General features: G+C 37.6%; 1 protein-coding gene across 1 annotated transcript; it reads right to left on the minus strand.

Annotated features, from left to right (window-relative positions):
• Positions 1-1,356: 1,356 nt before the first annotated feature.
• On the minus strand, positions 1,357-8,963 carry LOC129802632 (antigen 5 like allergen Cul n 1-like). The gene has a single exon (XM_055848605.1). It carries the CDS (start codon positions 2,337-2,339, stop codon positions 1,572-1,574), a length of 768 nt encoding a protein of 255 aa, XP_055704580.1. The 5' UTR covers positions 2,340-8,963; the 3' UTR covers positions 1,357-1,571.
• Positions 8,964-10,057: the final 1,094 nt, after the last annotated feature.

Consider the following 10,057-nt stretch of genomic DNA (forward strand, 5'->3'; position numbering starts at 1 on the left):
TTTTGTCAATAAACTTTTGGCTGGCATTGTAGGGTAAATGCGCCAAATTTCGGCATAGTTGCATGCAAGCACCAAAGTCTTAAGTTTGAAATGAAATATTTTTTAATACAAATTGATTTTTTGTTATTTCTTTTTAAGGAGTATTGCTTGGAACCTTGTATATAGTTTATCGTGTTTATTTTCTCTAAAATCATTCTTAATACATTTTAAAATGAATAAAAATTTAGACATAGCTTTGATGGCATATTTCGATCACCTTCATTCTCACACTGAGAAAAAAAGGAGGGTGCGATTAACTTTTTTTCCTCATAACTTTAACACTTTTTAGGTGTAAAAATATATCAACATTTTTTAATGTTAATTTTACACTTTTTAAGGGTAAAATCAACATGAAAAAAGGGTAATTTTAACCCCCAATACACCTAAAAAGGGTAATATTTACACCGATTTCGGTTCAATACTGCAGAGTAAAATTAACATTTCCGGAATGTTATTTTAACTTTTTCGGATTTCTCTCAGTGCATAGTTCCTTGTCCTTCCGGAACTCTTCTAAAGTCTTTTTCGCATCATCTCGTTCGTCGAAGTGACATTTTTTGTTATTTTTTTTGCATTGTATAATCTCTAAAAGAGTATGCAAAAATTAAAAATTCATGGAAATTTGATGAACTAAAAAAGTGGCCGAAATTACAAGCTCTCCGGAATTTGGTACACTTACTCTAATTCCAAATCCATCTGTTTTGAATTCAAGCAAAAAAAAATACTGAGTCAGAGGAAAAGTCCTCAAAAATCTCAAGTAGCCCAAGCAGAATTTTTTTCTTAAAATAATCTTGTAGAATTCCCTAAGTAAGGCACTATAGAACCAAAAATCTATTTATTTACTTATAACGCTCTTGCATTCATCACTGAGATTACTATAAGTGGCGCACTCTTAAGAATCTTAAGAGCTGCTATAGGAATTTCCACAGAAAATTTTCACTTTAAGTCTTTTAATAGTGCACTAAAAGATTTGTCTAATAGGGGAGACCGGGGTAGAATAAGCCGCGCATGGTATTAGACAGTGAGATGTTATAGTCTGATTAGGAAGGAATATTGAGAAAAACACTACTTATTCGAAGTAAACACATCTCTTCCTATTCATTGAATTATTTTTCAGCCTGATACAAACATTTTTTGTACAAATTATACGCGATGAAAAATTTTATTTGCTGGCTAATTCTACCCCAGTCTCCCCTACTTTGTTCTATAAGGCAGATATTTTGCTTCTTGGGAGATAACCTTCACCCTTTATCCCTACTCAAAATTCGAATAAAAGAAAAGATTATCTTTGAGAGGTTTAAAAATAAACATAGAATTTTCTTTTTATTACAAAATTTTCAATAATTTCTCTCTCTCTCTGGAGGAGAAGTCCACATAGTGCAGTTACAGTTCACTGCTTATCCACCCCTTGGCTTTGATGAATAAAGCAAAGATTGGATGAAATGACCATGCATTTTTGCATGCAAATGCCTTTTATATCTCCCATAATTCTGCATCCAGAGATAGATTTGTATTTATGATCACAGGAATAAGTTCTATGGGGCACAGAGAGCATCGTATCTCGTGCTGACGGTTTTTCCAATGCTCTCGCAGCCTGAACAAGGTGATCCTACAGTGTAAACTGGCCGATGGAGGATGTTTGTTTTTGCATAATCGCACGTGAGCATAACTCCTGTCCACACTTCGGAATCCTCCTTGTAGTTGTATGTGATCATTGCACAGCCAATACGGCAATTCTCTTCGCGAACCATCACAGTGAAGTGACCGGCCTTCAGGTCGCTCTTCTCGAATTTATACACCACAGATTCATCCACTAGGGCATGTTCTGAGGCCCATTCGTCAATCATGAACTTTGTGATATTCGTCAGGGATTCCAGGTGTCCTGTTGTCCCGTGGAAACCGAGATTCTGTCCAGCATAGGGAAATTCTGCGGTTGCTCGGCATTTATCGTGCTCAAAATTGCAATGTTTAACATGTTCAGTGGCCAAATATGCTAATTCCTCATCCCATGCCATTTCCTGCATCTTGGCAGCTTTTGGATATCTTCCCACAAGACCACTGGCTACATCATTGCGATAGAGATTGTGCCTGTGGAGGATGGTTTCCTTGAGGATGTGATCCATTTTTACAATTTCCACATTAAAACACTGTCCAACTGGGAATTTTGTGGTTTTGCAAGCAATATGCTGATGTCCATGACAAAATGCTTTTTCAATCTCACAGTAATCATTACAAATTATCCGGACAGCCAATGAAAAAAGTGTTGCGAGGAAAAATAGTACTTGTCCCTCAATTTTGGCCATTTCTTTGCTCACAGATCACCCATTAAAAGAAACACTAAAGACTAAAGTGTCACCAAAAAGTGCTTCATCTTATAAAGTGCGAAGATATCAATTGGATCATTTGATATTGTGCATAAAGTCACGTCTTGTTGCGAGACACTAAAGGAAAATATTTCACAAAATTCCATTCAAGAATTGGAACAAAGCTTTAAAAAGTCTTTATTCTGTTGACAAATACACTTTATCACAATATTTAACATGTGTGGTGTGAAAGTATGTTTGGAAAATTTATATATTTTGCAAAAAATAGCTTTGCACGCATAATTCTCATGTACATCATCTGCAAATCTCAGCAAGAATTCTTCAGCATGGTTTGAACGTTACATTTCAAAATAAAGGTCATTTTTGGCGGGAAAAGAATTGCCTACTTTTCGGCGCTGGAAGTTTAATTTTTGGAATCATATTTTTTTTATTTTTTTATTTCTTTTGAATAACTAAATTTAGAACTTATAATCAAAGCAAGAGTAATTAAATATTGCAGAAAGTCTATAAATAAATTAAGAAAGCATTATTTTCAAGGGGGAGATATTAGGTTGGAAGTGGTGTACAGCTAAAAAAGAAGTGCTTGGAAGTCTTTAGAAGTGGGAGTGCCCGAAAATAAAATCTTTTCTGCCTAATTCCGAATTTTGCAGGCTATACGTTACTTATAGCTCAGATATTAAATTGGAGCGGCCAAAAAAGTTTGTTAACATTTTACAAGTTCGGTTATGAAAAGAAAACGGAGTAAATAATGCTAAAATTTATTATAGATTAATTTGTGTTGTAATTTCTCCGAAGAAATATTCAGTTGAAGAATATAAATTTATTCATAATATTCATGGTTTATGAAAAATGTGTCTTCTTCATTACAATATAATTTTCCTTAATTTTTACAGGAGTTGCAAATTCATGTAGTTGCTCGGAAAAAATGATTTAGCTGTTTCAGTTGACTTTGAATCAATTTGATTTTTTTCTAATTTATCGTAAATATATAATGTATATTGGATGATTGCATAAGTTCGTGGGACTTTTTTGCGAATGTCATTACTTTATGCGTATCCCGTAGGTATCCTCGAGCATTTATGTTACTTTTTGGCTTTTACTGGTAAGATTATATTATTGTCTTACATTCCCCTAATGCTAAGTATCGTTCTAATAAGTCGATACGTCCTTTGAAGGACTATTACAAAATACATAAAGAACGCAAAGATGCCTTTGTTGTATTCAATGTTAGTCGAATTTTGGAAAGGTCTAAAAGTGATGGACTTCCACAAAAACAAAGCATTTTGTGGGTTTATTAAGATCGCGTTTAAATGATTTAGAAAATTTCAATTTAAGGATTTATTATTGAAAAGATCAACTTTATTTTAGACGTTCTCTAACATTGAAGGCAATATTGGGAGTATTCGAGTGGAAAGAAAATTATCCAATTGAAGAGATTATCAAGATTTTGGAAAACAATAATTCGATCGTATTTCGCTATTTAGAAAACGTTGGATGTATTTAAAAGCACGATACATGGGTGCCACATCTTTATACTGAAAGGAATAAGGGGATCTGTAGGAACTGTATGAACTGTATTACGAGTTATTACGGTACTTTTTGCTCGTAACCTTTTCAAAGACCTCTCTAGTCAATTCCGGAATACACGATTTGCCGGATCCCGTGCTGTGTTAAAAACGAGTATGAAGTCTTTGGGGATAACGGCAATGAAGTAAGAGCGTGCTGATGTATGGGTTTTTAAGAGTAATCTTAGAGACATCTCACTGATCTGACCGCTATCCTGTCGGATAAGGTCAGAGTAACTTAAATAATTTTTTCAAACGTAACGAGATACTTTTAGCCGATAAAAAATGGTCTACTTTTGGAAAACAGGTTTTTTGATACAATATTAATTTTTTTTTTTTTTGAAATGTATGAATAATATTTACGGATTATAGGAATGAAAAAAGAAAAATGATTTTTATCATTCTTTCCACTTGATTTTTCGAATATAACTTTGTCAAGAAATTTTTGACCGATACTGTACTTCTAAAGTGCTAAATTAGGCACTCGTACTTTTGGTCTCTTAGAGACTTTCCAACACAGTTTCAATAAATTAGAAACGACAATACATTTTTTTTTAGAGCAGAGGTGTGCAAGAACCGTTTGAAACCGAACAAACGTCAAATGAAACTTGTACGTTAATGATCAAAACGATACTTGGACAAACTTATTTTGACGTTTATTCGGTTTCAAACGGTTCTTGCACACCCCTGTTTTAGAGCCTCTCTTTTCCAAAAGTAGCTTCACTGGTCTCTCAGAAAATCGAGAAATTCTGTGGGTCGTAAAACACAAGTAATATTAAAATATCGTTAGTATGCAAGAATATCTGCTGTAAGAAATTCAAAATATTAGCAGAATATAAGAAAAATATACGTAAAAATAAATTTCTTGAAAATTTTTTAAATAGAATTTTCATAATATTAAACAAATTATTGATTCCTAAGTATGAGAATTGTATGAAGTGTAAGAAGTGCTGGAAGTATTGCAGCATTTTCGGCAATTTTCCGAAATGCAGGAAGTGTAAGGGCTCCATACAAATTGTGGAAGTGTCTGGAAGTGGTGTACATATTTTCACCCTAATATCTCCACCTTGATTATTTTTTATGAATGAATAAATTTTTATTGTATAGCAGCCGCGAAGGCTTAATATACATGTACAAAAATCATTTGATGCTCACTTCACTTTACAAAGAGAAGGGGAAATGAAAATTGAGAGAGAAGAAATACAAATTTTTGAAAGTAACGACGTTCTGACTAGATACCTCATCCTGAAACACGAGTTTGAATTAAACTAATATTAAGACAAAAAAAAAATAATAATAATAATAAACAAAAAGGGGGGGGCTTAAATCTGGAGATCTGTGAGCTTCATGAAATCCAATGTTCTCTTGAGTATGTTTTTACTTTCCCCGAGTAATTCTGATAGTGAGAGCCCACTAATTCCGCAGGTTCGACGGAAATTCTCGAAGGCTACACACTCGACTAGAACGTGGGCAACCGTTTTTTGGGTCCCACAATGTTCACACAGAGGAGGAGATGTTCTGTTAATGAGGTGAATGTGAGAAAGGTAACAATGGCCAATTCGTAGACGAGTCAATTTTACATTCTCGGATCTAGACTGGAAGGGGAGGTTCTTTCTTGGAGAACCTCCGAGATCTTTCAGTTTATTACCAGAGATTTGATCCCACTTAATTTGTTCAACCCCAATAGCTACATCCTTAGTCCAGTTATTTAAATCTTTCAATGTAACTTTGTGAAACTGGACATCGTTCTTAAAACATGCGTTTTTAGCAAAGGTGAGAGCAGTTTTGCTCCCTATTAAGACCCCTGGGTCCCAGATCAATCTAATTTTGTTCGGATATTTCGCAATTAGGCTTCTAATTTCTGAAATGAAACAGTTGTTTTGGGACAGGGAGAAAATTGCTTGAAGAGTATTTAGACTATTTGAGATTACAGCTGCTTTCGGAAAAACAAGTGCAGTTTTGATTGCTTCAAGAGTAGCTTCTGCTTCAACGGTAGAGATTGAGGATATGTCGGGAAGTTTTTTCTCAATTATGGCTCCACAGGATGGGATCCATATTCCGCAACCTGCTCTGTCTCCTATCTTTCCCCCATAAACATATATGGAAGACCAATCTTCAAGGGAGCTAAGAATAATATTGAGGCGGTTTACAATTGCAGATGAAGCCCTGCTGCTGTTGTGACGGGTTAGACCCTCCACAGAAGTGTCGACCACTTCTTCCCTAACATCCCAAAAGGGATAAGGATTGGCAAATGTTACAGAGTGGGGAGGAGTATTGTTTTTCCAGTGCCATAGATTGACTGAATCCGTCCACGAGCAAAGTCTATATCCCGGGTTAACTCCGGTTTTTAACATATCATATACAGAGCAATAAGGGTTATCTTTGACTCTATTCCAAAATTTTACGAGCAGGATTTCCCTTCTGATTGAGAGTGGAAGAACCCCGGCCTCGGCGAGGACACTAATAGTTGGAGAAGTCCTAAAGGCTCCAGTGGAGACTCTGACACCTGCGTTGTGGATTGGGTCTAGCTTATTAAGGGACGACTTGGATGCCGCGCCGTAAGCCACCACTCCATATTCCAACTTTCCACAAATCAACGCGTGGTGAATTTTTAGAAGTTGGGAACGATCTGAGCCCCAATTTGTACTGGATAGAGTTTTGATTATGTTTAACCGGGTTTGGCAACTTTTCTTAATTTCAGTGATATGCCGGTCAAAACTAAGATTTTTATCGAAGACGACTCCAAGAATTTTATGGTGAGAAACGGTTTCAATGCTCTCATTATTAAGGGTAAAACTGGGTGAGGCACAGCCCCTTTTTCTGCAAAAGTGTATGCTTTTAGTCTTGGGAGTAGAAAAGGAGAAACCAAATTCCAGAGCCCAGTGTTCTAGTTGTCCTATAGCCATTTGGAGTTTTTCTTCCAAGTCGCTTGAAGAGTGACTAGAGGAAAAAATCACTAGATCGTCAGCATATATTAGATGGTCGACATTTATGGATTTTAGTACTTCGGAGAGACCGTTAATAGCAACGAGGAAGAGAGGCACGGAAAGTACACTACCAGTTGGGGTTCCGTTGAGTTGGGTGTGGAGAGAAGAAAGCGTGTTTCCTACAAATACTCTAAAAAGACGGTTAGTTAAAAAGTCTCTGATATAATCAAACAGATTACCTTCTAACCCCCATGCCCTTAATTGATTGATAATCACTACCCTCCAGACTCTTTCGTACGCCTTTTCAAGATCAAAGCTAACTACAGACACGTGTTTTCCGGAATTAAGACTATTGCCAATGAAGTGTTGCAAAAGAGCTAAGTTGTCATTAGTGCCTCTTCCTTTTCTAAAACCTGATTGGAAATCCGATAAAAGGCCAAATTCGTGTAGCCACCAGTTAAGCCGGTTGACCACCATTTTTTCTAAAACTTTTCCCACACAACTTAAAAGGGAGATTGGCCGGTAGCTCTTAGGATCGGTAGAGTCCTTATGGGGTTTCAATATGGGCACAACGTTGGCTATTTTCCATAGCTTAGGAAGAGAGCCCTCAGAAAAAACTCTGTTGAAGATCTCAAGCAGCATTTGTTTACCCTGAGGGGGCAGATGTTTAAGCATGCTGTATGAAATATCGTCAGGGCCTGTCGACTTGCCCGTCGAATTGCTAAGGGCGTATTGCAACTCAAACATTGAAAGAGGGATATTTAATTCCGGAGGAGTTGAGGATGAAGGGACAATGTTAGAGGCTTCCAAACTATTTTTGTATAACTGGTATTCTTGAGATAGGTGGGAATCGTTAGAATTGTTTTCGAAAGAAGTCGCTAAACACTCGCTTATATCAGCCTCGGTGGAAAAAACAGAATCTCCCAGGTAGACTTCTCTGATATTACTGGGTTTAAAGGTCCCGGAAATTTTCCTAATTTTATCCCAAACGACTTTTGGGGGAGTGTCTTTTTGGATGCTACCAACGTATTGCTTCCAGCTTTCGGATTTAGCTTTTTTAATAATTTCTCGCACCTCTTTTTGCTTTTGCTTGTAATTTTTGAGATTGGGAGCAGTGGGGTGGTAGAAAAACTTTCTATACAATCTATTTCTGGCCTTGATAGCTTCTTTAACCTCATCACTCCACCAGGGAACTTGCCTTTTTCCCGAGAATTCCCTGGTTTTCGGAATGCTTAGATTAGCAGCGTGTATAACCGACTGGTTAAATCGATCTAATAACTCTACTGTACTGGCGTTTTCATCAAACTCAAATTGTCCTAAAGACTTTTCTAAAAATAAATCCCAGTCAGCTCTGTCTTCTAACCACTTAATTCTTCGTGAATTCATGAACGTAGGGCCTAGACTGCTAATAACTATAGGTGTATGATCGCTACCGTAAGCTTCTTTGGCCGTACCCCATTCTAGGAGAATATTCAAAGATGGTGAGCAAAAGGTTAAATCTATAGCAGAGATGCTACCGTAACCAGGGTGAATGTAAGTTGGATCACCATTGTTCATCAACGAGAGACCACTGTCCAAAATAAAAGACTCAACCTCACGTCCTTTCTTTTGTGTACTTGAACAACCCCATATTTCATTGTGGGCATTCATGTCACCCCCTAAGACCAGAGGAGATGGCAGACTTCGAAGTAGACTCTCAAGATCATCGCGAATTGAGTTTAACTGTGGTTTAAAGTAAACAGAGCAAAAAGATAACTGTCTGCCATCAATCCGGCAGGTGATAGCTACTGCATCAATGTTAAAGTTAACAACGATTTCAGAGAACATTAGATCTTCCTTGACTAGAATGGCCGAGCCACCGTGTGCTGAATCAAACAGATCTTTATTGGAAATAATGTGATAATTTCTAAAAGATGGAAAGTCAGTAGTTTTAAGATGTGTTTCTTGAAGAAGTACAAAGTCAGGATTGTGTCTTTGGACAATTAGCTTTAAGTCTTCAAAATTATTGAAAAATCCATTAATATTCCATTGTATTATGATCATAATGTGCTTAGAGGTTTAATGTGTAGAGAAAAAAAAATTTTTTTTGACAAAAAAAGAAAAGAAAAAAAGAAAAATATGAGGGGGAGGGGAGTGAAGTGAGCTTACTTGTATTTAATCAATTCCAATTCCGATGACTTTTTCGATGTCCTCGAGAGAGATTTTTTGCGGAGTTTTTCCGGAACCAGTAACGGAGGTGCCGGTTGGGGCGTCCTGATTGTATAGAGTAGGCTTCGCTTTCTTCGCCTTCTTGTTGTTCTTCTTGGGTTGACTGACTTCGAGTTTGCTCTGTGGGGTTTGATAGAGCACCTGTCCTGCTCCTCCTGCCGCTTCTTCCTCACTGATCTCATGAGAATCACTTGATTCAGCCGGTCTTTTTGCACGTGTCTCAGATTGAGGCTCCAGTTCTGTCTCAGTTGCATCCATCTCTTCCAAAGATGACACAGAGAAGGAGGAGACCTTGCTTGACACGTTGTTCTCGCTCTCCAGAGTACTTGCTTCCAAGTCTTTGGGAACTGTTCCTGGAGGTAGCATCCCAGCCGATCCTGAGCCTGATGGATCACATGCGAAGTCGTCTTGGTCTATTTCAATCCGATTGTCATGGATCTCTGCTTGATGGGTGATTGTATTCTTCTCAGTGGGTGTCTCAAGATTTTCAGCCGGCACTGTTTTTGAGAGACACGGGCAGTTACAACCGGAACATCCAATTGCCTGCCTTTCAGTTGTAACCTCTGCGAAGGTTTTGCCCTTCTTAACAAAGGCAGTGAAGATCTTTCTGGCCACGTGATATGGGACTCTCTGCTCAACCATAACTTTCCTTATTTCCTTTTCCTCTTTAAACACTGGGCAGGATCGCCATGAAGCGAAATGGGCAAGCCCACAATTGAAGCATCGGGGCCCAGATTTGCACGGATCAGGACTATGTTCCTCCTTCGCACAGCGCACACAAATGGCCAAGTTTTTGCAGGAAGTGCTTAAATGTCCGAAACGCTGACATTTAAAGCATCTTATTGGGTCTGGAATGTAGTCTCTGGTTACCAGGTCCAGGTAACCGATTCTCAATATTTCGGGTCTTTCGGGGAAGTTGAAAGTGATGATGAAAGACGAAGTGGGGATCAACTCTTCTGTAGTCTGGTTGTTTCCATCTTTTCCCTGATTTACAATC

This window comes from Phlebotomus papatasi, chromosome 2, assembly GCF_024763615.1.
Source record: "Phlebotomus papatasi isolate M1 chromosome 2, Ppap_2.1, whole genome shotgun sequence".
NCBI lineage: Eukaryota > Metazoa > Arthropoda > Insecta > Diptera > Psychodidae > Phlebotomus > Phlebotomus papatasi.